The sequence below is a fragment of the Malaclemys terrapin genome, chromosome 5, assembly GCF_027887155.1.
Source record: "Malaclemys terrapin pileata isolate rMalTer1 chromosome 5, rMalTer1.hap1, whole genome shotgun sequence".
NCBI classification, from domain to species: domain Eukaryota; kingdom Metazoa; phylum Chordata; order Testudines; family Emydidae; genus Malaclemys; species Malaclemys terrapin.
Genome location: NC_071509.1, coordinates 120,593,460 through 120,620,606, shown reverse-complemented (window position 1 = coordinate 120,620,606; position 27,147 = coordinate 120,593,460). Strand labels below are relative to the sequence as shown.

Sequence of the window (27,147 nt, the reverse complement as noted above, 5' to 3'; positions counted from 1 at the left end):
ATGTGTGTTTAACTTCCATCTTGAGGATCTTGTAGCACTATAACCAATATCTATGTGAACAGAAATTGGAGCATGATCAGAGATGATAATATTACTGACTTACACCTCTACAAGCTAGTACCTTAGATATCATAAAAAAATCTAATCTGGAATAGGAGGTATGAACCATAGAGAAATGTGTAATTATCCTTTGTAGGATGCTTCAGTCTCCAAACATCCATTAGTCCACTCTCTTTCAGCAGGGGTAATGGATAGTTTGCAAAGGCCTGAGATTTTTGCTTAGAATACGGAGATTTGTCTACAATATCATCCATGACACCATTCCAATCTCCTCCTGGTACCACTGGGACATCAGTTCCGTTGGAAATAATGTCCGTTTTTTCTGCGATAAAGGGTGCATTCTCACCAATAGGATTACATACACTCCCCAAAATTAATCTCTTAGCATTGAAAATGCCTTCAATTATGATGTATCTGCCCTCTGGAGCCACTCATGACAGAATACGTTGAAAAATTAGGTTCTTGTGGATTAATATCACTACTTCCCTTCACCTGGATTTGAAAAAGGAGTGATATTCATCTTCCCACTCAGTTTTTAAATTCTGGCTGCATCTTCATTCCTTAAATGGGTCTCCTGAAGGAAAATTATGAGACCTCCATTTGATTTTAAGTGCCTCAAAGTTTTGCTTCTCTTGGAGAGTACATTAAGCCACTGTGCATTCCAGGAACAAAACTTTAAATACAGCTCATGAAAAATCAGTGATTGTTCAGCTCCTGATTGATGCCCAGTAGACTGATAGCCTCCAAGTGCCTCTCCATAAAACAAAAACACCACACCCCATACAATCCTCCATCCCTGTAACATCCCAGATTTCCAATACGGGCATGTCCAGATTCTAGGCAGTGTATGCCTGCACCGATCCTCCCTTCCCCCATACACAATACAAATTAAGAATCCGCCAGAAATATACCTATATTTACCCAAATACCTACATATGCCAAGATCATGCTGTTAGCAAGATCTAGTTTTGAGTCCTGTAGTGTTTGCCAAGAATCCAATGGGATATTGAAGTATTTCACAGAGTCTGTCAACTTCGTTATGAAGATATCAGCCTATTTGAGGCTGTATTTAATATCTGACCCCGTGAGAGCGCATTTGATGCCATTAAATGCTGCTGTCTTCTTTTAAATTTGCAGAGAAGTCTGGATACAAAGAAAATGTAAAATCCTTATAAAAAAAATCCTTTTTGCCTAGCAGCAGACATCAGCTTAACTTTGTCATTAACTCTTAGCAATTTAAAGATGATGGGTCTGGAGTTATTATTGTTCTCTCTCCTTCTGGCCCCTACCACTTGATGGGCACTTCCAATCTCTAGGGGAGGCAAAATGGGACCCAATCCCATTACCTCAGAGTGTGTTCTGGAGAAAGCTAATCATGTTTTTCCTCCCAGCCCTCCAGAGATGCCCAGTAACCACAAATTATTCCTGCATGATCGGTTTTCAAGATCTTCTTGTTTCTTCTCAAGACTGGTTAGTCTTTGCCTTAAGGAAACATGCTCTGTTTTAACTTCCTTCAGTTCTATGGCAGTTTTTCATAGTTAGTTTTCTAAATAGGTGAAACGAGCTTTCACTTCTCCTGGATCTTTAGAGAGCTCATGCATATCTTGAGATAAAAGATCAAATATGGTAGTTCGAAAGTCCCTCAGAGCTGCCGAGTTGTGTGAGAGAGACTGCTTCGTTTCCTCTGCCTTCTTTCTTTGGAGACTCAGGCTTGGCTCATGTGGTGTTTCTATTTGTCCCAGCAGGATCCATAAAAACACAACAAAAAGGGTCCCCCTTGTTTAGTTAATACATTTCGGACAGAAAGTTGTTGTCTAGATACCTGGGAGCCCTTAATTGAGGAGGATTAGTGTGTGAGGATTTAGGAGACCTGGAATCAGGCAGCCATCTTCTCTACAGGACAAGTGAACCCCCCAAGATGAACATTCTGATTGATGAAAACTTCCAGTCTTACTTCACTGACACACCCATTTTCTGCCCCTGAGCCAACTTCTGAAGGATGGCAGAGACTTGACTTAGAAAATACAGCCCCTGGGCCAGAGCAGAACACACAAATGGATGCTGTTTTTGAGTTGTTTCTCTAACACTGTTCAGAAACCAGATCAGGCCAGAGAGAGAGAGAGTGTGAGTGAGTGAGTGAGTGTGTGTGATGTAACGCAGAGGTTTCTCTCATCCATCTGAATTTGCATTTCTCCCCACCTCCACCCCTCAGCCCTGGAGTTGCAGTTTATGAAGGATGCATACTCCCACTGATTCTCAGCCTCAGTCCAGTGAAGAGCAATTTTTAACAGTTGTCTCTCCCCCATCAGAAAATGCCACCCTTCTGCAAACAAAGAGAATGTTGTGTTGACTATTAAACTTCTAAGATTACAAGCAGCACAGTGGTAATGCCTATAGTTAAGGTTTGCTTAACAATATAATGTTATAACTCCCAGTTTCCAGAAGATAAACTTTAACCTTTAGGGCGGAAATTTTCCATGCTTTGTACCTGTCTCAGGTTGAACTTTTTTGGAAAGTCTGATCAAAAACAGTTCATCCACTTGCAGGAATGAGGTCAATGAACAATATGTGAATATTGAGTTTTCCTGCTTTTTCTTTTAAACAGTCCTTGGTCCTCAGGGTAGGGAGCAGTTAACAGATGTAGCAGAGGTGGTGATGTGCCTTTTTCTGTGAAAATGTATCTATTTCACTTAAATATACACCATAGAAAACTGCCATTTGTGCCTCCGCAATATGACTTTGTTAATTATTTCTAGAAGTTCAAGATCTTGTCAAACTGCAAACTTTTTACTAAGCCTCCTGCATCATTTCTAAGCAACTATGTGAGCAGAAATAAATGGGGGTAACTCCTGTAATTAAAGCCAGGCAGGTGCTTAAATATCTTGCTGAGTCTGGGCCCAAGCAGGAAGTGTGACTACCTCTACTCTCCTTTATATTCTTTTCCATGACTAATCCCTTTATTTTCCCAGGTCCCTTCCTCAGATGTCCATCATGCATACAATAGAGGCAGGTCATTCAATCCCTTTTTTCGCTAGAGAAATGCCTACAGGACCAGATGATTGACTTCCTTACTAATAAAGCCAATGTGAAGAATGAAGGAAATAAAAGCGGGTTACAATTTTATTTGATGCGACTTTCATTAGCAAACTACATGCAACTAGCAGTCAGACCAAGGAAATCAGACTTCTGTGCTGCTAAATACTAAGAACAAAAAGGCCATGTGATGCAATTGCTTTTTAAGTAGATTTAATTGATTTCAATGGGGAGTTCTACTTATACATCAGTGATATAATGTGGACCTAAACGTTTACATTGTCTTTATCTAAATACAGTAGAAACACCATTATTGCAAAAATATTACAGAACTTTATCCCATCAAATGTATTTTCTTCATTAGCATTTTTTTCACCCTGCTCACCCAACCACCAAATAGGTCAGAATTATTCACATGCGATATCACTCTTACTACATTATATTGAATAGTGTTTGCAAGTTGCTAACATCAAAATGAGGCCAGAGAATTTTACCTCAAGATGCTACCAAAAAAAAGTAGGTCAAAATGGCTTTAAGAACTGGTAGAGTTATCATGAAGCTAGTGAAATTTGACAAACAACTAACGTTAAGGTTATAAACTGGAACTCGCTGTTTGATCTGCTGGGTGCAGTAGACGGGTTATAATTTTATATTAGGTTGAAAACTAAGAAAATAATTCCTTGGACACTGATATTTTATCTTTTTCTTTGAAGTTGTCTTTTAATACTTTGAGCAGGGCGTTGGACTAGATGACCTCCTGAGGTCCCTTCCAACCCTGATATTCTATGAATACAATGCAGGGTTAATAATATTTGATTGTAACGTATACAACTACTCTATATTCTTCCCATATACTTGAAGACAATATTTTATGGAGTTTCTAATACAAAATGTATACACTGAATGGTCAGAGTATTTTTTTAATTTGAGATTTAAGTGATATAGCAGTAATTTAATATAGTTTGTTGTTAGAAGCTTTCAATATATGGCAGTTAAATTCTCATCCTATAGCACTACAGTTTTGGACTAGTGTTAGAGTGTGCCACAGTTTCTGTTATAAACCCTATTTTAGATTATGCTCTACATTTTTCTGCTTTGCTGAGGCTTAGTCAAACCATTAAACTTATATAGATATTATTTGGGTTTAATCTGTTTCTTCACGTTAGTGAGACCCTAAATAATTCTGACACTCCTGAACAAGGGTGTTTGGGAATTGCCACTGAAGACTTAACACAAAAGCAAACAAACCCATTTTTGTAAGTGGTGTTTAAATTATTCCAAAGTTTTTCTCCTGTGTCGGGAAGAGACTGTACTACTGGCCTGATTCCAATGGGAATTTTGGAGGAAGGAATCCAGAATCAAGAGACTAGGGAGCATTTCTGTTTCTGATGCATGTTGTGCATATTTGTGACTCAATTTTTGCCAAACCCCCGATTGTTATCGATCGCTAGAAGAAGTTTCTCTCGGAGTTTTTCTATTGTAGAATACTGTGGGAGGATCAGGATGTGATAGCAGGTCTGTGCTTCAGGGATGTGATCTTCAGACATAGTCATATGTTGATTGAACTTTATCTTTATACAGTCCATTCCCATTACAGGGATCCGGTCACTTCCTGTGAGAAACACTACAGAGCAGAACAGAATTAGATTTCAGCTGGAAGAAGAGTTAGAAGTATGTATTTCAAGTGACCTTTTATAAAGTGATGGGCATTTGAGGAATATTTACCATAGCACATTTCATATAAACTTATCTCCAATAATGCTTTTCAGAATGGTACAGTGTCAGAATGATATTCAAATTATTTATATAGCCCCATAGGCATGAATAGCGCTTTAAAGGCAAACAGATAGACAAAGTCCCTGCAGTTGAGATGCTTACAGTCTAAGGCCTTGATCCTGCAAACATTGCACATATGCATAGTCTCATTGACTTCAGCAGCCTTTGGATCAGGCCCTTTATGTGCATGTTTAGCACCACTGATGTCAATGGGAGTATTTCATTCAGAAGTCATTTTTACTGCACAGAATCTTTGGGCACTGTACATGTCGGGACAGACTTTGTAGAACCCCAGAGGAGTCAATTCTACTTCAAGGAAGAGTGGCTCATGGTAACTACTCTATTTTGAAAGATTTTTCACTGGTTTATTTCTCTCAAAAATTCAGCTAATCTGTTGGTGGACATGATACTCACAGAGAAAGCCCTTCTTCTGTGCCACTGTAAGCTCATGGAAAACCTTCCAGAACATTTTGATGGTGGGGTGTGATGGAGTGTACACTCCCCAGTAGACAGCATTCTTCAAAATGGAACAAAGGAAAAACGTTTACTCTAAAGAAGTGACACTCAGTGGATAAATCAGAATGATATTGGAGAAGATTCTTTCCTCTGTTCCCTTCATACCTTTTCAAATTTGTTCCAGTCATAATTAGCATTTCCAATTGCCACCTCCATCAGTTCTTGAGGCTGGAAGAATCTAAGTATCTTTCTGTCCAGGACTTTATAAAATCCCCTCTTGAACTCCTCATAAACCACCTCCACAGATTTGTTGAAGACGTAATCCACATACTTGTTGACAAAGTCCTTCCTTCACAGAACCAAAGAGAGACATTGGTTAGCTCACACACAATATTCTTCTCTTCATACACATAGGACAGTAAATATATTTGCCTGGTCACCTTGCTCCTCACCTCACAGCAATACAATAGTAATAAGAATAGCTTTTATTCAGATACAGTTTGACACACCATTTTTTCCTGTAATTTTTTTTTTAAAAGTATTTTTCTCCTTGTTAGAATTAAACTGACTGACATTCCTTTGATGCTAAGGAAGAGGGAGACATTCATTTAATGGCTCAGATAATAGTTTCAAAAGATGGTTATAAGAGAAAAGTTTCTACTGAGGTTCTAAAAAGAACTAGGTAAGTTCATGCAGGATAGGTCCTTCCATGGCTATTAGCCAATATGATCAGGGATGAAACCCCAGCCTCTAGGCATCCCTAAGCCTCTGACTGCCAGATGCTGGGACTGGGTGACAGGGGATGGATCACTTGATTACCTGTTCTGTTCATTCTCTCTGGGGCACCTGCCATTGGCCACTGTCAGAAGACAGGATACTGGATTAGCTGGAACTTTGGTCTGATCCAGTATGGCCGTTCTTATGTGTCGTGTCCCAGGGGTAGGAAGTACTTTAGAATCTGACCCTCCAAACATTTATTGCTGGATTTATTGCTTACTACTGTGAACTGAAATCATGATAGTCCCAGTGACTACTCATGACAGTAAGAGCTACACTCAATACTCACAGGATCTGGCCCTGAGTTTGTAACAAAATGGCAAAAACGATTGTGTCCTGATGGGGAGCCTGAAGTGGGTAAAGTCTCAACAAGTGCCTTTAGACTGCCCAGTTCTAGGGAGAGAGGCCCAGTATCATGCAATTGCACACATGCATTTCGGGGAAATGTTGGTGCATCTCTCACAGACACGTGCCAAAGGAGGAGTTGTTTTAAATCAGCTCATCAGGTGACAAGTCAGGGGTTCACATAACCTCACTAGGGAGAGGAGTCTGGGACTGAACAAAGGAGACACGTATTCACTCCCAGCCTTCCACGCAGAGGATGGTGAGAGGGACAAAGGCTCAGGTCTCTATACGGGGGTGTTTGTAAGTGTTAAGCTTATCTTTTCCTGTACCTTCCACCTTATCCCTGCTCTCCCAGCTAGGAGAGTTTGCCTCATTATCATTGGCATGGAGGTACTGAGAACTGCAGTACTTAAAAGGACACTATTGTAAAGAGCTGGACAGTTGCTCTGACTCTGAGGCCTGGTTGTGAAAGGCCCGGTTGTAAAAGGCCCACCAGTTAGAATTAAATAAACCAATCTGCATGAAGATACTTGTTTTTGTTGTTCACAGCTATGGAACTGCCACCTGGAATCAGGTCTACTTCCTTGTTGTCCCACGACACCTGAAACCATGAAAACATTCTTGTGAGAAGAGGCAACAATCCAGGCAACCTTCTCTCCATTAAACAATTCCCTACTACGGTACTTGAAATCAATATGGCTGCAAAGTTCCCACTGGTGTTGTGCGTGTTACAGAAACCTTTAATCCAATCACCTTCAAAACTGCACTATAGTGGCAAGAGAAAATGCGTGCCTGGTGCAAATGTGACCACAATTTCAGTGACTTCCTGTAACTATTAAAAGACATGGGTGTGTCAGTAATGTGCACAGGTAGAACTCTTATATGTCATTTTCAGATGGGTGTGTTTCTAGGCATTAAAGAAAACATGAAGATTTCTGTCCTCTTTTTTGCCTTTGCCATCTCCCCTTCAAGCCCAGGCCTCCCCTATCATACCCGGAGCTTTCGCTCATTGATTGACAGGATAGAACGGGCTAAATTCAACACTAGTGAAGTCTATGGAATTGCCTTTGCTTACAACAAGTCAAGATCTGGCCCACTGTGATTGGAAGAGACCAGCCTCAGAGCCAAAGGGCTCATCGCTCCAATAAGAGACTATGATAATTAAAACAAAATCGGTTAGTTCCTACAAGTATCTTATTTAAAGTGGGGTTTTCATTTTCAAAGATTGGGAAGCTGGGAAAATAATTTGTGTTGCAGTAGCATGTCGGAGCCCCAGTCACCGACTAGGACACCATTGTGCCCGGTACTGTACAAACAGAACAAAAAGATTGCCCCTGCCTCAAAGAGCTGATAAAAAGACACTCTAGACTTGCATTCCCATAGTGGCTTATTCTGAATTTCCAGAGGGAACAGTCGTTGTCTCCTAAACTGGATAACATGCAGGGAGGAAAAAAAATGAATAAGCGACTGAAGTAAGTACACGAAAAGCTTCTAAATACCACATCAGCAGTGTAAGAGCGCCCAATTCACCGTGTGAAGCAAAGAACAACATTTCAAAAGTGAAAGCAATTGTAACTACTGTAGTGCATAGCAAATGAAGTGGACATGTATCATAATGGCTTCCAGAGGTACTCACACAATAATGTATCTGAAGATTCTCTTCAATATCATCATACTCATAATCTAGAACTGCCTGCAAACTCCTAAAGGAAAAAAAAAAAGAGACAAAAATATACTTATAAATTGTTAGATGACAGACCACATGATAAATTACCCTGCACCATGAGTAGTGAAATCTCAACCATTTATTATTGATTTGTAATAACTATGAGCCATTATGTTTAATATACAACAATTAAAAAATTGATTGTTTGTAGATTAAATTATGCTAACCGTAGCAGTAAATACTATAGTTAAACATATTTCCAGTCGCAAGCAACAAAAAATTGTAAATTCTGCACTCATGGGTAGAAGAACCTGATACGTGTCAGGGACAAAGGCCACTATGAGAAGTTTTGGGCTCAAAAACCAGTAGAAAATCTACACCCACTTCCCCCATCTCTGCTACCGTATGCCCCAGAGTTCTGTTCTTCTCATCAATCTCTGTCTCCCTTCCCTCCTGCAGGTCAAGCTCGGAATTTTTTGTTTTCTCAATATCTGTCCAGGAAAAACCTGTATCTCAAGTCTGGTTGTCCCATAAAACATATGGTATTTCAACTTCTTAGAAGTCAAGATGAGTTCTATGTTATAAAGCATAAGTTGCTTTGTATGCAAGCGGCACTTGTATGTATGTTTTTATTGCCCAGCGCAATTACTAGTAACTGTAATTTGTCCTTTCCCCCCCGCCCCCCTCTTAACACTGAATCTCTAGGCTTTGATGACAACACAAGCTATTCAGGCTCTGCTCTTTTATTTATGCTGACATCCTCACAACAGCGCAATGTATGTAATAGGTTGTATTTCACAGCTGCCTGTGCTACATTCTCTCCTTCTGTTCCAGACAGACAGCAGATAAGACATAACATAGGGCGGGGTGTGCAGCTGTCTGATAGATCTTCACTGTTAGGGCTTTGTGTGGCTCAAGGTGCTACTGATTCCCTAAAAAAAATGGATCCAGGTGTACTCATCAATGCATCTCCTCCTGTTATAATGCATGGCCTTAATCCCCAAATCAAATCACAACCAACAGAAAGGTACTACAAAAATAGGCAAAACCAGACACACAACCTGGTACGAGGGTGGCCGAAGTGTGGAATGCTACAGAGTGGGTCATAGCAGCCCTCATTCTTAACATGGGTCCAGAGAGAAGCGATTACGAGACTGCATATAAAACTCAATTTGATCAAGATTGCAATACGGTCTATTTTAAGAGCAACAGTGCTGCTGGCAAATTATTGCCAACGCGAGTCTCACAAAGGCAGCTTGCATGACCCTGACACAGAACTCAAGCACAGAAAAATAACAGAACATTTGCTACTCTTATGCTTTCACCTATCTATGTTCTTATATAGCCCCCACTTTACCTCAGTACCTGAATACCTCACACCTATTAGCTAATTTATCCTCACAACTCCTTGGTAGGAAAATGGTAATCCCATTTTACAGATATGAAACTGAGACAGAGAATTAAAGTGACTTGCCCCAAGTCACACACAGGAAATCAGTGGGAGAGCTGGAAACGGAACACTGCCTCAAATCCCAGGTCAGTGTCTGAACCACAAGACTGTTCTTCCTCCACTCTACAGACAATATAGTGAATGCCAACAAACTATCCAGCCCATTCATATACATGTGGGTACATGCACAAACTCCTTTAGACATCCAGCTGGAATCAAGAACTGAAATCACTTACTTCCCTACCACAGGACTCAGCTCTTTCAAATCTTCGAGTGAAGGCTTCTTATCCAGAAGTTTCTTAAAAATAGCGAGTGGGAAAGGGATGAAGGCAATGATCCTGTTGAACAGGGAGAGCCCACACAGGATCCCAAAGAGGAAATACTTTTTCTTCTCTACTGAAGGCTGAAAAAAAATCCAAGTGTTGAAATATTATAACTGGAGAGCCAAGTAAGTAGTAGGTCATGATGGAACAAAAAACAAACAAGCAAGCCAGAAAGGCGAGATCGGAAAGACAAAATTTACGTAAATCTTTTGGTACATTTTTGAGCCCTAAAAACATTAATTACAGAATTTTTTATACTAGTTAAAGGAGCATCACGTCAAGGTCAATCGATGCAAAATTTAACTCCCACTGCACATTTTTAAAACATTTTTGTTATGGTAATTAAGAAAAAGCAAAATCAGCAACAACAAAACCTATCAGTCATCTAAGAAGAGCTGAAACTATGTTTAAAGAAACCCCACCAGAACCTTCTGATGCTCCCCAAGGCTCAATCCTGCTCCATTCAAGTCAATGGCAAAACTCCCATTGAAAAAAAATGGGAGTAGGACAGACCCCTAAGTAGCGGGGACAACTGGAATAAGAGGTCTGCTCCTGTTTTGAAGCCCAATCTAAGATCCTCTGAAGTTAATGAGACTCTTTAAGGAGGACTGAATCAGGCTACTGGAAAAGAGAGGGCATCTGGCAACTTTGGGGCATGCATTAGCCACAGATCTGCTATCAGTGGATTTCATTGACCTCTTGTGTCTCACTAGGGAACGTGTTAGAGGTCTCACTCTGTGCCTCATCCGCAAAGGATAAGAGTCCATTACAGGCCCACCGAGTACACCTTGGCTCTTTAACTCAAGCTGTAGCAGTTCATGCTTTTAATCCCCGGTGCATCGGCCAAGAGGTGTGTGTCACACTATCACTTCACAGAGTGCAAACCAAAGGCAATTACTGAGCAAAATTATCTTGAAAAGCCCTCTTTTAGACTTTATTGGGTGCATTAAGTCTTTCCCTTTTTTGTTCACATTTATTTGGAAATTGGGGTGAAGGAATTTACCTTTTTTCTTCCCCCTCCCTGACAAAAGTAGATTTTGCTGAGCACTAAAACTAAATTTCACAAAGGAGTAAGGACACAGAATTAATTGGGCCACGGCAGTATAAAGTGTACAAAAGCAGCATATGACCACTTGAAGAGTTGCCACTGATGGTAGGAATTTAATTGTTTTTGACTATGCTTGTAGTTAGCCTGGGAACACCAGTCATTCAGAATTCTAGAACCATGGAACTGGTCCCCCATCTGACTGCAGCTCACCTGAACTCTCAGAGATGCACTCTGATGATCAGTTACAATTTGTACAATTACTAATGGTAAGTTTCAGTACAGAGCACAGTAATCCACACACTGCTGTGGTCTGGCTAATTACTGAGGTTAGACAGAGAAGATAATCTGAGTGGTTAACGTTCTCTAACTTTATTTCTTAGAAAATATTTCTTGTAGGAATACAGGAATTGCCAGACCTGGATCAGAAGTCCCGCTAGTCAGAAGCAGCAAGAACCCCCACAGGAGGTAGAATCTGCTTCTCATAACGATCTCATCCTAATCCCTAATATCTAGGGAATGACGTAAAACATGAGGCATGATATTTGTATCCCTTTAAAACTATTATTTGTACGATTATAACTCTGGATAAACTTGTAATCCATATAAATGTCCAGTCCCTTTCTGAATCTCATTAAATTCTTGGCCGCAGAGAACTCCACAGTCCAATTACTCACTGAATGGAAAATTATTTCCTTCAATACTTTTCAGTTTCGTTGAACGTCCCCTTGTTCTTGTGTTGTGAGACAAAGACAACAAAGCTCACGATTTATCATGTATAGAGCATTCATTGATTTACATGCTTTAATCATGTCCCTTCCTATTCAACTCCTTTCTACGGTCAACTAAGTCCCAGTCTTTGCAATCTCTCTGCATACGAGTTTTCCCATGCACCCAATCATTCTCTGAACCCTCTCCAATTCCGCAATATAAAACACCCAGGTGGTACAGACCCTCTTCTCTGGAAAATTGCCACAGCCTTCCAAGACCCTCCCCTGCCAACTCCAGCTACTGTGCAGAAGGTAAGGAAGCTTGGAGTCAAAATGCAAATTACTTCCTTTGTCCCTTGACCCTGAATGGCTTGAGCAGATTCTGACTTACGCTGGTAGGAAACCACATTGGGGACGCAGGGTCACAATACATGAACATCCCATATTGTGGATCCACCATCTCTTCAAATACGTACAGGAAGAATTCTAACGTCACTCCGCCCGCATCCAGGCCCCTCAACTCCCCTTCAAATTGCACCTGCAGAAACATAGAGAAAGATGGGTATTCTTCGTAGCCATTGTTCCAAAGTCAATGCAGACTACTATTCCCCCAGAAATGGGGCAGTCAACACCACATTCATCCCTTAGTGCCGGAGTCAAACTACTAAGTCCAGCGTATGCACAGCTTTAGGGTTTGAAAGAATCAGCCCTTTCCAAGACCAGAGCAGGAACAACTCTGCAAAGGGATGATTTGTGAAGACTTCATCATTCCCGCTCTTACAAATTGCCATTCTCACCTCTCTTTTGAACTCTGACTCACCTCGTTTCCCTTCTCTACCTTCTGAAAAACGATGTCCACAACACACTACTACAGTACACGTTATGTCTGCTTAGAGACATACTGCTCTCTTTTTTTTCCCCTCAAGATAAGCTGAAGTTGGCTTTTGAACTCGCCAGCCCTCTGAGGTCCCATGACAAAGCAATAGACAAGGCACACCAAATCAGCCTGCATTCTAATGAAGAACCACACGCTGTGGTATCATACTGATCTAAGGGCAGGAAGTATTAACAGAGAGGGGTAAATGTTTACTATCGTGCAGATGTAAAACCACAAACCTTGCAGTAATTGATCTTTGTTAATGGGGGGGATCATATGGTTAAAATCTCAAAACCCTGGTTAAAATTTTCGAAGCTGTCGAGGGTAACCAAGTATATAAATCTGCCTAATGCGTTGAAACCGATCCTTGCTAATTGGCTAATTAGGCACCTGTCTTCAGGTGCATGCTACCTAGAGCTGATCAGAAAATGTTTTTTCTTCCATGGAAAATTCTGAGTTTTCATCATAAACTGAAACTAAAATGTTTTTGAGTTTTCACCCAAAAAGTTTTCATTTTTTCCCCCAACTAAAACATGACATTTCTGTGGCAAGCAGGCTATTTTCAGAAATAATTTCAGGTAATTGAGAGGCCGTTGCAACGGAAATTTTTCAACCAGCCCTAATTCCAACCAGTTATATAGTTTCTCTCTAATCTCCCTCATATTGCTAAGTAGGAAGAACATGACTGGGCACCATACCAACAACTGCTTTTTCAGGACACTGTCCTCCACCAGACTTAGTTTACGTAAAGTATCTTCAACCAGGTTGCTGCGTTTAACTTGCAGAGGAAAAACAGGCAACTCAGGAAGCTCACTCTTTCTCAACAGTTCATTCTGCTTCAGTATGAATTGGGCTTCTACCTTTGCACCCTAAAAAAAAATGAATATATAACTATATTTCCAGCATCTTGCCTGAAAAAAATACTGCATTGATAATGGGTGAAACATTTTCTCCTCTATGTGACATTTGCCCAACTCTAGCCACTAATTTATTGCACTGCACATCCATTTTCTTTCATTTGAAACATACTGTGTTAGAAGTAAGTGGTATTCACGTCATACAGCATAATTAGAACTTCTTTTACAAGGAGAGTTAGATGAAAAAGTGAATGAACTCCATATCAAAAAAGTCATTTTCCAGGAAAACATGACAGAAATGACTCTGGCAAACCACTTGATTTATGGCTTATTGCAACAATCTATAACCCACTAAATGCCCCCCCACTCACAGCCCCCATGACTGGAGTGTGTTAACTGGACACTTCACCTAGTATGGTCCCTTGAAATGTGGTAACTGCTTATGCTAAAACTTTGTATTTAGCAGTGATACTTTGCATACCTTTCCCCAGAGCTCTGTGTAAGCTCGAAAGCTTCTCTCTCTCCCCAGCAGAAGTTGGTCCAATAAAAGATATTACCTCACCCACCTTGTCTCTCTATGGCAAACCAAAACACCCATTGGTAAAAGAAGACTTAAGTGATGTTCAAAGGAGCTAGATAAGTTTATGGAGGGAATGGTTTAATGGAAAAATATGATTTTAGTCAAAGGAATACAGTGCCATGGCAGGAAAATAGTATAATGGCTAACGAGGGTCAGGCTGGAGAATCTTGCCTACATGCTCGGGGTTTTACTGATCGCCATATTTGGGGTCGGGAAGGAATTTTCCTCCAGGATAGATTGGCAGAGGCCCTGGAGGTTTTTCGCCTTCCTCCGCAGCATAGGGCAGGGATCGCTAGCAGGAGGATTCTCTGCTAATTGAAGTCTCTAAGCCACAGGATTTGGGGACTTCAACAGCAGAGTCAAGGGAAAGGGTGGGGACGGCTTTGTGGCCTGCATCATGCAGGGGGTCAGACCAGATGATCAAAATGGTCCCTTCTGACCTTAAAGTCTATGAGTCTATGAGTAACTTTTGATGTTCAATTGCAAATTCCGTTCTTTGTTACATCAGAATGGCCCCAAATCCTGCAATTCAATCCACACAGGCAGAGTCCTGAGCCTGGTCAGACCCTGACCCCCCCGGGTTCGGAAAGCTCACACAGTGTGGCACACTTAATAAGATCTAAATAATTCTCATGTAGGGGGAACTACTCTTCTCCTATAGGAAAAGCAGCAAGGTGCTGGCCGAGGCTCCAGAAGCCCTTTGTTATAATTCTGCCACCAAACCACAGGGAAATTAGGACAAATCCCCTCCCCCACCTTATAATTGACTAAATTCCACTGAACTGCAGGGTGTATTTTCAAATAATTGTCCTGGGAGACAATGCTCCCAAGCTCCGCTACAACTTCTTTTCCTCCTCCACCCCGAATCTAAAACCACACTGCCCCATGTCATGTTACAGAGTCGATCATGTTAGTATACTATTTGAACAACCAATGCCATTTTCCCCAAGAACAAAATATAAACATCTCCAGCAAAATATTTTATATTGCCACTGATAGCACGTGCTGGGTCATGAAAATACTTTACTTAGGCTGTGGCTACACTACAGCTTAAGTCAGTATAAGTTATGTCGCTCAGGGGTGTGAATATGCCACCCCCATGAGTGACGTAAGTTACATGTGCACAGAGCTATGGACAGCTACTGCCACTCGTGGGGGCTGGAGTCATTAAGTCGATGGGAGAGCTCCCTCTCGTCAGCATAGACTCTGCACTAGCAGCGCTACAGCTGCACCACTGTAAGCTCTGTAGTTTAGCCATAGCCTTAGTTTGGGGGTTAAAAATGAATAGATTTTAAGTCCTTCACTTTAGCACATGCTCCTGGGGTTGAAATGCCACTGTAGTTTTGTGGCGCACAAAAAACAAACCAACCTAGACGGTTTCTCAGAGTATACAGAGACCAGGTCATACCTCTTGCATGAAAAATGAATCAAAGTGGAACACTTGAGTCTTGGAAACCAAGTTAAAGATAAAAGGGAAACGGCAGAATATGACGGGAACGTCGTCTTCATGACACGAATTCTACCAATGAGAATGGTACATATCTTTTGAATACTTAAAAATAAAACAGGTAAGTCCCAGTTTCCGCACTCTTAACTCATTGATTCCCTCTCTTCCCCTCCCCCACACACAAAGAAGTGGCACTGCAAGACTGCAGTCTCCTTCCCCTTCTTGCCTAGGAGAGAATTATAACTGTCCCTCTACCCCTTTGGATTAGCTGCTGTGCATCACGTGCAGGTCCTGGGGCCCATTTCCCCCACCAACCGGGTACTGCAACTAAACCCAGACTTAAAAATCAAAACACAGCTACAATATGGAGTTAACATGAAGGTTAGAAATTTCAGAGGTAGTGGTTCTGACACTGGACTGGGAGTCAGGAAACCAAGGTTCTATTCCTTCAACCCTCTGTGCCTCTATTTCCCCTCCCAGGGTTGTGTGTGTTTCTCTATTTAGACTGTGAGCTCTTCTGGGCAGATGCTGTCTCTTGCTTAGCGGCTGTTTAGAGCCTGGCACAGTCTGGCCTGCAGCTCAGCTGGAGATACTAGGTGTTACAACAATATAAAACGAAGGTGCAACTGCTGTCTTTTAACCATCCACTGTCCTTAGAAACTCTGGAATAACCAGGAGACGGTACAATGTCATACTTACAGTTGTAGCTTGCCATGAGCGCCACCTTCCTACGTCGGTTGGAATAAATGTCCCGGAGATTTCATCTATGTAAAAATTGCTTAACTGTAGTGTGTAGTTAGCCTTCCTGTTTGCCTTGAAATGGAATAAAATTTGGGTTAAGATGCACATGTTTGCTTAGAACCAGTGATGATTCTCTATGGATTTATTCAGACTAGACATGCTTACCCTGTACAGCTTTTCAAGCACTTCTAGCAGAGGTTTGGTGTCCCGGCAACGGGGAGAAGCGTAAAATGGCAGCTGAGATACTACAACCTTTTTAAACATCTGCACCACATTGTCCAAAAAGGATGCTGACAACGACATCCAGCATTTTTCTGAAATATGAGGGGAAAATATTCATGTAAATGAAACTCCCCAGCCAAAAAAAACAACGAAACAAAAATCTCTAAAGAAACACACATGTCCCAGCCTTCCTCCACAAACACACCTTTCAGCTTGCATTTTTATGAATGATACATGATTCAAAGTGTTTTTTAATGCAACGTGGTTTTGGAGGGAAACAAAGCAGCCACTAAATGCAATCAGACACCATATTTCAGCTATTACACCCACTTATATAAAACACACATACAAAACTACAGCAGATGAGAGCAATATCAAACCTAATCATGTGAACTTATGACCACTCCAGGCCAATAAACAATCAGAGTTCAAGGGTAATTTTCCTAGTCTGTCAAAGGCTCTTGTCACCCCTCTCTGAGTCCCTCTCCACTGGCTCCCTCTTCTCTATTGTATCAAACATAAGTTACTTGTCCTTAATTTCAAGGCCCTTCACAATCTATCCCTACCCTACCCTCTCATTCAGTATCAAAAAGTTAAGTCTTGCCTCCAAATGGACCATGATGCCAGCCTCCACTGTTCACTTGTTAAACTTTCAAACAAGCACCTGTCATGTTTCTCCCACGCTGCCCCGAAGGCTTGGGAATGCATACCATAAACATCCACACAGCTCCCTCATTACCCTCCTTCAAAACCCCACTGCCAAGATGCCTATAAATCCCTGACAACAACTGGGCTACTGATGTGCTGAGACCACTGGCTATCACGCTGATCAATACTATCTCATTGTTTCCTGTGCTCTCCAGTCTGTCTGTGTCCACCTAATTTATTTGGTCTTATAATTAGATTGTAAGCTCTCTGGGGTAGTGACTGTCTTTTTGTTCTGTGCGTACAGTGCCCCATGGACCAGGAGCCTGTGTGTCTAGGATTTCTAGGCCTGGTAGTACAAACAACAACAAGAAGGGAGCCCACTGGTTGTTTAGGATGACGGTGGAGATATATGGTCTGTGAGTTGTGGAAAAGATGCACATGAAATTGAGAAGAGGAACTGAGGAGTAGAGTGTAGATGGAGTGTAGAATATATTATTTCCTTGCTTTTTAGGGTTTGCATTGATTTGACTATGCAGTCTAGCACCTTTGGATCTAACTAACAAAAATTGTGTGAGAGAATAACTAACTCTCTCTCTCTCTCTCTCACACACACACACGTCATATAAAGATTTTGGGACAGCACCACTATCTACAAGTAGTGAAGTGAAGAGGCAAAAGTTATCACTTTGTATGTTTGCACCAGTATGTTAACCATGTCCTAATTAAGTCATTTTAAAATGTGTGCTGAAGTTACCATCTCAGGCAGTGGCTTCTCCTCATGCTCAAAGCGAAACAACCTTACCCAGTATGTTTGAGGAACGGTCACTCATGCTATTAATGGCCTGCGCAAGTTGCATAACAAAAGGCTCCAAGTTCTGTTCTTTGTACATCACAGAGCATTCTGGCAGGAGTAGGAAAACAGATAAAGCCTCCTGATGAGGAGAACGCAGTGGAAGACCAGGAATCAGTTCAGCCAACAGATAGTAATTTATCTGTATGCAGTAAAATAAAATAAATAAAGGTGGAGGAGAGAAAGCACTTAGAAAATGATTTGCAGTGCAATATACGGCCAATACTTTCTACCTGGCATAATGCTGGACTTGAAACTTTGCAGAACAGTTTTGTATGTAGAGTTTAAAACATTCAATGCAGTCAGAGTTCAGATGTAGTTAAAATAAAAAATAATCTATGTTAAAATTGGGGTAAAAAGGGATGAAGAGAGGTTTGTTTGTTAGAGCTGTTGTATACATACTGTCAATTGTGCCTTAAAACTGACTCCAAAGTACTATTTTGCACCTTTCTATTCAGAGATGATGAGCCACTTACTGGCCCAAATCCCTAAACTATCCAAATTATTTGGAAGTTGTGCTGCTGCTCTGTTTCTTGTCTACCTCCCAATTGCAAAGTCATGGTGTTAAAGAACAGAAATACTTTTGACATTATACCACACGCGAGGAGATTTAGGCCTGGGATAAAGAGTTGTCCCCATCCTCTCATATACTTGCCAGCTACCTCTTTTTTATGTTTAAAAACAATTCCTCATACTTGGGAGGTGAAGACTTTGGGAGATGAGAGGTTTAGGGAAATTAACAGCCTATCGGGAGAGTCCATGTGTTAGCATATCCACGTGCAACGCATCACTGCACAGGGAGCAGTTTGGATCCTACGCTTGTCCTGAGCAACTCTGGCAGATAGCATTACAGACCCTTCATGTCTTCCCCAAACACACAGAGAAAAATTCCCTTGCAAGTTAATTAATTAACAAATTAATCAGTAGCTCCCTGTGTGATGAAGTGGGAATTTACTTAATGTTTTGTTGGAATACTGTGTGTGCCTCGGTTTCCCCTATATGTTGCACAAGTATCTAGGTGGTGGGACGAGGGTGGGTGATCGTGCAGAGACCCTAGAGGGCAGATGTGACTGCCGCCTGGCACCCTGGGCCCAGACAATGGACAGACACTCTGTGTCCTGGCAACTGATAGCCGGGCCCCACCCTCTGCAAGAAGGCCTGGAAACAGATCAAAAGATGGAGGAGGGGCAACTGGACGTGACTGAGGGTGGGCTGCGGGAAGCGAGTCAGTCTCCTGGTTTGGGACATGGGGGGAGAGCCCCAGGCTCTAGGTTTCCCCAAAATGGACTTTGCTGAATCTTCCTACTTTCTGTGCAAAGAAGATCTGTTCTGTGCTGTGTTCCAGATGACTAAGAAACCCTTCTGTTTTACGACACTAGCTGAGAGTCATTGCTGACTGCGAAGTTGGGGGTGCACGGCCCCTGGGGGTGTGTGGAAGGCTTTCCCAGGTACCCTATTCACTGCAGGGAGCTCACAGCATGAAATGGGTGCTGAGCACTCCAAGGTCAGACGCAGGAGATGCTGAAGCCAAGGAGTTGTGCCCTCATGATGCCATGCGGGGTGTCACACTACAAGAGGGTCCTGTCTCAACTTCATTCAGAGCAATCCCAGAGTACCGAGCCTGGGCACCCCGACCCCCTGTTAAATTAAGTTATACCCGGAGTGTAATTTGCACAAAAACTTGCAAGATGTTTTACCTGGTTAACGATCCACTCCTTTTTGGTTAGCTCATCAAATATGTCCCTTGCCTTTTGTAGATCAACACCAACATCATTTGCTTCCAAAGCAAAGCTAAAGTGATTAGGAAAAACATACATCTCATTTTATACAATAAAGGAGGCTGCTGCAATATACCTCAATGGTTACATTTTGGTTTTAGGGTGGTTGTTTTTTTAAATCTTTTCTGGAAAATGCTCTTTCCCCTTTAGCAAGTACTGCTCTTTAAAAGGTTCTTCTTCAGAATTTAGCGCTGTGCAATGTGCCAAACTGACAGCCCTAGAAATTGACTCTCTCTGCTAATCTACAGGACCAAGAGTAGCAATGCAAGCTTTCCCACAATGCCCAGTCAGCATGCCTCAACCAAGCATCACCTGTCGGGGGAAGAGTATTTGTGCCCATTCAATCCTTGGTCTCTCTGCTGAGACTATTAAAAAAAGAGAGGGCCAGTTCCAACTGTGACATGGACAAGGGTCCACTGTCTGGGAAATGACCTAAGACTACCTGCTCAGGTCACACTGCCACCAGACGGTCCCAAGTGTCAGTCACTATTTTAAGGAGCTGGATTTGAACCAGTGACTCTGTAGGCTCAATAGCACAATACCAACCCTGTCCCCTAAATCAGCAAAAACTATATCATACACTTGTGGGTTGTTTTTTAATATAAACAAGCTCAGAATCGCTGTAGCTCTGTAAAAAGCCCCGAAGGATTGTTGTTAGCCTTAGAGCTGTAGAACTGCGATGTGAAGTGAAAGAGTACGAGAACACATCTTAGCTCAGCCGGCAGCTTGTTTCTGCAATTCTTATTCGGGTATTTTAAAATTAAAGCTTTAGGAAACTCAGGTAAATTCCATGGGCTAGATCTGCCTTGCCCAGGGTGGAGGAGCGGGAAGAGGGGAAAGGGAGCATTTTTCAAGCAAACGAGGTGGTCAGGATTCTTAGCGAGCACTTGCGAATGCTGAGGAGGCCAAGCAGTAGACTGGCCAGTTGACAAGTGTGGTCTGCTGGCTAGCGGTACGGTTCGGTCTCTGGCTGCCTAGTGCATATACTGAAGTGTGTAGCATATGCTAGCATGGGTGCTGGGGATTCAGCGTGTTGAATGGTGTTCCTTTGTTAAAGAAGTAGCGGAGTGTATCACAACTACATGATCCCCCTTTGCTACCTGGAATCTTCTTCTCCCGCAGCAACATGACGGTTATTCAAACTTTAAAATGGCTGGCACCGCTCTGCTTTAACTCCCTTGCCACCCCTAAACCCAGCAGGTACATCTTCTGGAAATGGGGATGGGTTTTGTCTTCATAATTTAGTTGACTTACAATTTTAGCTTCTTGTTTAAACTTTGCAAAGAATGGCATTGAAAGTATCACTTACCTGGGTTTTAAAAAACTTGCACTTAAACAAGCAGGAGAAGAAAATATCATGGCTATTTCCCTAAAAAAGGCACAATAATACAAGAAAGTAGGCATTAAACAATTATCCCACCTAGTAGGTCAATGTATTAGTGCTCAGACATTTACAAGACTGAATCTTAAGCAATTACTCTGTTATTTTAGCTATTAAGAGAGCACGTTTGCATGATGAATTTTCTACTGCCAAAAGATGCTTTCTTAAGATATGTCATTTAGAGGAAGATACCGTTTGCTGCAGGATTTTTATTCTCTCTCAGGGCCTGATCTAAAACCCAGTGAAGACAGTCTTTCCATTAACTTCAACCAGTTTTGCATCAGGCCTTTAGAATCTAATCTGACTCCAAATGAAATGAGAGGGTGTCTTTCCAGTCAGTTAAGGATCTGCTTCAATTCCCATTTAGCAGCAAACAGGTCTCTGATGATTCAATGAAAAACAATTAAAGAATTGAGTTCAGAAACAGTGTTTGGTCAGGGCTGGTTGTCATCAAACAGTGTTCATACAAGGCTGGCTAAATTGTAGGACAGCCATGTTATAGGCTAGGTATGGGCCTAGTAGTTTCAGTAAAGGCAGTAAAACAGACCCTACTTTTGTTTAAAGTTTATGAATAAGTTTTTAGTACACTGACTATAAAGATGTCTAAAGACAAGTCTTCATATCCCATAATGTAGAAAAGTGGTAGACAGCAACCTTTTAGCCTCCTGGAATTCATCAGTGCCAACTGTCACTGCCATCCATTTATCTATCAATGTCCTGTCGAGCCTGCTAATCTTCTGCAGGGTATCTGCGGGAGAGATCCCACATGCATGCTCAAGATCCTTAAATAAAACCAAAAAGCAAAGATACAACAATAAAAGATTAAGTTTAGTAAATGCATACGGTTGTATATAAAATTATAAACCACCACTGCAAATAAGCTTTTTACAAAGCAATTGATCAAATCTGCTCCCACTTTTGCTCAAAACCGAAGACCCTGCATTTGCATTAGGCAGGTAAATGCAACAGGCTACGTGGAGAAACTACCAGTTCGCTAATCTTGTACTACTCTTCCTGACATTAAAGTAGATTTATTTTATGTGGAAGGCTATAAAGTAAAAAGGCAAAACAAGATGAGAGTACTACCACGATAAACCTGATTCTTCCCAAATTGAAAAGAAAAAATTCTTTTTATTTACATTTTGGAACATAGTGGGAGGACAAACAATAAACATGTGCAATTCTCTTGGCTTGGATTCTGAAGCAGAAGAAGGAGATCATCATTATTAACCCTTAGAGATGGGACCAAACTGTACCTAGGATCCCTCACAACTTAATTTTAGCTCCTGAAGGTCACCAATTTTCCTCTTCACAGTATCCCTTATCATCTATCCAACAGTTAGTAAAATGAAAAAGGACCCAGGTTAAGGTATGTTGTTGTAACAGTCTGAAAGCTCCTGCATTGATTCTCTATGCCAACCAGTTCTTTGAGATAGCAACCAATTCTAAAATCAGGCTCCCATTGCAGTCAATGAGAGTTTTGCTATTGACTTCCATATGAACCAGTCCTAGAATGATCTGGACACAATTCTAGAGTGGAAGAAGGGTCAATACAGGAAGAGAGCCACTAACTAGGTTTTGGAGATTACAATTGTTAAATTTGGGGTGGGAAGAGGAGTTAAGGGACCACATAGTTTCCTACCAACCGCTGCGGGTCTCCAGATTTGCTTTGTATTTATGGATTACACTTTCTGGAGATTAAAGTGAGCTGCTTGAGAAATCCTTGAGCTGATGACTGGAGGATCTTCTCTGCTCAACTGGCTCTCCTAGCCTGAACCAGGCAATATAGATACATGAGCTGTGTTCTAACTAACTTCAAACTACTAAATGAAAATTTCCAGTCTCACCTGGACGTCCTCCTGCTCCAGCAACCATCACTTAGCTCCAATCTATTTCATTCAGCAGACTACCAGGAAGGGCTTTGTGGATGACTTATGGTTAATGGAGCATCCACGGAGAACCACTATTCTTCACCAAAGGGCTCAAAGCCATAAATCGTCGCTAGTCTATTGCTATGGTTAATTAATGTTTTTACAGAACGCTGAAGATGTAAAGCTCAATATAAGTACCAAATATTATCATCAGCCCATACTGTAGCTCTTCAACCTCAACTTCCTCCTTGTGATATTATGGTCAGAATTATACCCACCACTGTAACTCTGTTCTTTCTACTGTTCTCTGTGTGCTAGGTTAACACTGGGTGATTTAGTCTTGCAACACAAACTTGCTACATATTTCCTTTAAAAACAACATTGTTTCATATACTTGAGTATATTTAAGGAATGGATTTTCCTTTCTTAAAACACTGTGTCAGATCCTCATGCCAAATCAACGAAGTTTCATTGAAATCAATGCAGTGATGATCACTGACAGCAGCTGAGGATCTGGCCCATAAAATTTGATTTTAGAAAAAAGTTACTAAGAGCAAATATGAAAGTTGCATAATACTTCTCATAAAAAAGTAATAAGAACCTTAATTAAGGCCTCTAATGCCTTCATAGTTTACAGCCAGCAAAACTGAAACTTCACAAGGGAATGAACTTAGGGTCAGGGAGGTGTCTTTTGTGGGCCCCATGTAAATCTGTTCAGATTTGGCTGAGATATAAACTGGAAATGACCGTTTTCCCCTCTGTGTTTTGCTAACTACTGCAGGTTCCTGGCACAAACTGCTGCCGCTGTTATTGCTTCCAAACCTCTCTCATAAACATGACATACACCTCTACCCCGATATAACGTGACCCAATATAACACGAATTCGGATATAACGCGGTAAAGCAGCGCTCCGGGGGGGCGGGGCTGCGCACTCCAGCGGATCAAAGCAAGTTCGATATAACGCGGTTTCACCTAGAACACGGTAAGATTTTTTGGCTCCCGAGGACAACGTTCTATCGGGGTAGAGCTGTATCTGCTTTAAAATGAATAGAGCTTAAATTTGCTAACATGCTAATGACACACTGCTTGCAATTCTGCCCACTATCATTGAAACAAACGAGTTAAATGAAATCTACAAGACAGGATATCACTACCTGGCACTGAAGAGTACTGACGAAGTTAACATACGTTCCAGCAAAAATCATTTTCACTTGGACGCCCGACAGATCTGCAAGAACATGAATCAGATCAGCCCCAAATCCTCAATTTCTACGGCTGCTAATTATGCTGCTACTTTGTTTTCTTGGGCCTTAGGCATTGATCCAAAGCCCACTGAAGCCAGTGCAAGTCCTTCTATTGACTTCAATGGGGTTTTGGAGCTGGCCCCAGACCTGCAAGTAGCTAAATGCCCGCAGCTCCCATTAAAGTCAAGAGACTGGAGAGGGCTAGGAAATGCCCAGAAGCTGCTCAGCAGGTTACAGGACTGGACCCTGGGAGATGTTACAGAAAAATACAGGCAAGAGGCACAACAACATTTTACTCCCCCGTATACTTTCATTGTATATTCTCTGTTGCTTGGAAATAATTACATGACAGTTATATTCCTGTGATGGCATCATCTGTTTCTTTGTAGTCCACGTTAGTGTTAGATTCGTGCCATGAAGCATGAGGGCTTTATATTCCTTCTAAATATAGAAATTCTAATACCATCTAATATTACTAGTGATGTTCTTGTTATTTAAGTAAATGTCAAATCCTTTTTTAAATCCAACTAAAGGTCTTGACCTCAGTTATCTCTTGTGGCAATGAGTTCCACAGATTCATTACACATTGTGTAAAAACAAACATATTTCCACTTATAATCAGTACCGTTAGCTGAAATCAGACTGCTGATGTCAAAGTTCTGTGTCTGCTCCCCTGGGTTACTGGCTGTTCCATTTTCAATGTGTCTTTGGGGACCACGTCCAAAAGATATAAGCTGCCCAGAAGTAGACATGTAGACCAGGGTGTGATAGCTGCCAAAGAGAAGAGATAACATGTTACAAATCTGTCATAGAAAACTCTCTGTTCTCCCTTCCAGTCAATAGGTCAGCTGATGATAAACCAGGCTTATAAAGGCACCTGTACAAATTCATTAGGATATCTAGTGGTTGGAGCACAGGACTGGGAATCAGACAAGATGGGCTTTATTCTTCACCACTACAGTCTGTGTGACCTTCGGTAAGTCACAGTCCCACTGTAACTCAGTGTTCCTATCTGAACTACTACTTAGTGACCAAGGCCTATTTGCCTTATTTGACTTCAGCTTGGCCCTTGATTTGCAAACAATTTGAGATCAATGAAGAGCAATACATACACTATACTGTCTTATTTTTATTTCATATTACAGTATGCAACAGACCTCTGAACCCTCTAGAATTTGCTATATAGAGACCATCCACAAAAAAATCCAGACAGCAGAACTACCTCAGGAGTGTCTAATCTGCATATGCAAGTTGTATTATAATTATACGTTAAGAGCCAGCTTTAGTGGAATATTCTGAATGCTTTGCATCCCTCCACTGATGCAAAGGAGCAAGAAATCCAGTTTCACAGGCCAGTTAGAGCTGGGTTTACAGCTGCTTACTGTTAATGAAGGAATGAGTGCAAAGCAGTCAGAGCGTACCATTGAACCTCACCCTAAAACTCTGTTTCTACTGGCTGCTGCAAACACCTAATGTATCCGTGTTCGCACAGAGCTGGAGGGGAACTTCTTCACTAATTGACCCTTTGATTGGAACTGTGCAAATTTAGCTTTATATTGAAGCAGTTATTTGCTTTTAATAGGCACACACCTGGTTAAAAAAAAAAAATACCCAAAACTGTCTACCTTCCTTTAGAAAACAATTTTGTTTTCTCTTGCAAAATATGACTACTGTATTATGAAAGACATGAGCTACAGTATACACCTTCCACATGCCAAATGGGAAACTGGACCGTCTATCCATTCGACCTTCTCCGGACCAGGCATCTGGGTTGAAGAGCGATGTCCCAGCTGTCCAGCACTGTCATCTCCAAATGTGAACACACTGCCATCCTGTTGAAACAAAAGCAAATTTAGTTTGCCATGATTATGGGACTTTCACCTCCTAATTTATTTTAACCCCTCCAACAAAAAAGAAGAAAACCTAAAGACTGTTGAGAGAAGATGATACAATCTAGCCATACACAAGTGAAACCAATGAAGGATCATATTCACAGTGGGCATGTAACTAATCCAGTTTGGGCCGTCAGCATGGTTTGAACCTGGGATTTCTCATACTAAAAGCATGAACCTGCTGCTTGAGGTACAGAGCTAAGTATGGAAGAGATAGCAGATTCATAACCCTCTTGTAAGGAGCAGTCAAAGTAATGGGGGTCACACACACACACACCCAGGGAAAAGCAACCTGCTGAACATAGGGACTGGTTGGTTGGAGAACATTTCTATGTCAGAAGTAGTGCAGGGATGTTGGTTTTACTTCATGTGCTTTCCATTTATTTTTGATAATTTTTCAGAAAATAGCTTTTGGTATTAGAAAAAAATATATTCAATTTCTATTGTCATTAGTAGCCTTTGTTTAGATTTAAAGTAAAATTTCCAAAATACCAACATTTTCCTACAGTACAAAACCGGTTTACATTTGTCATTACATCTTTTTGTACATATTGGAATAATCGTTAATAACTGTTAATTGTTGGGATAGTTGTTAATTTGGGGATAAACAGTAGCTATACGTATGGTGTTTCCAAAAGCTCTGTTTTGGGAACAAAGCGTCTTGAATTATCCATTGATAATGGAGACTTTCATGGTTATACAGCACTTTGGGCCATATCCTACTTCCTGTCTTCCTCATCTGAGTAGTCCCATCATAGGTTTGAGTAAAATGAGCAGGATTTGGCCCAATCCTACACTCACTGAGGTCAATGGCAAAGTTTCCATTGAATATAATGGGTGCAAGACTGGGTCTCATAACCTTAAGCTGCCCTTGTTCTGTTTCATGTAAATGCTCAACAGGGGTTTACAATGCCAGAGACTGCAGCAATGTCCAACCGGGACATTCTTGAGCACATAAACATCCCAGAGACCTCAGTGAAAGTTACGAGGCCTAAGGTCTTTGCACAAGATTAGCACTGCCCGGGTCTTCTTATCCCTCCATCCCCCAAAATCAAACGAAGGCCCTTAAGCCTTGCTGTGCCATCATACCAAGTAAGCGCACATGCGCGCACATGCG

General features: G+C 41.4%; 1 protein-coding gene across 1 annotated transcript in view; it reads right to left on the bottom strand.

The window, feature by feature from the left end:
* Window positions 1-3,251: 3,251 nt before the first annotated feature.
* The window catches only part of LOC128837725 (probable E3 ubiquitin-protein ligase HERC6), a 42,566-nt gene continuing 18,670 nt past the window's right edge, over window positions 3,252-27,147 (bottom strand). The window contains exons 6-23 of the mRNA XM_054029126.1: window positions 25,843-25,970; window positions 24,764-24,909; window positions 24,049-24,122; window positions 21,677-21,804; window positions 20,951-21,010; window positions 19,561-19,654; window positions 17,816-18,005; window positions 16,309-16,457; window positions 16,102-16,215; window positions 15,364-15,474; window positions 13,217-13,387; window positions 12,033-12,179; window positions 9,800-9,966; window positions 8,084-8,150; window positions 6,978-7,048; window positions 5,491-5,674; window positions 5,284-5,386; window positions 3,252-4,717 (exon numbers count right to left, since the gene is read on the bottom strand). Of these exons, the coding sequence (XP_053885101.1) occupies window positions 4,506-4,717; window positions 5,284-5,386; window positions 5,491-5,674; window positions 6,978-7,048; window positions 8,084-8,150; window positions 9,800-9,966; window positions 12,033-12,179; window positions 13,217-13,387; window positions 15,364-15,474; window positions 16,102-16,215; window positions 16,309-16,457; window positions 17,816-18,005; window positions 19,561-19,654; window positions 20,951-21,010; window positions 21,677-21,804; window positions 24,049-24,122; window positions 24,764-24,909; window positions 25,843-25,970 (2,316 nt within the window). The 3' untranslated portion in view covers window positions 3,252-4,505. The remainder of the gene's footprint in view (window positions 4,718-5,283; window positions 5,387-5,490; window positions 5,675-6,977; window positions 7,049-8,083; window positions 8,151-9,799; window positions 9,967-12,032; window positions 12,180-13,216; window positions 13,388-15,363; window positions 15,475-16,101; window positions 16,216-16,308; window positions 16,458-17,815; window positions 18,006-19,560; window positions 19,655-20,950; window positions 21,011-21,676; window positions 21,805-24,048; window positions 24,123-24,763; window positions 24,910-25,842; window positions 25,971-27,147) is intronic.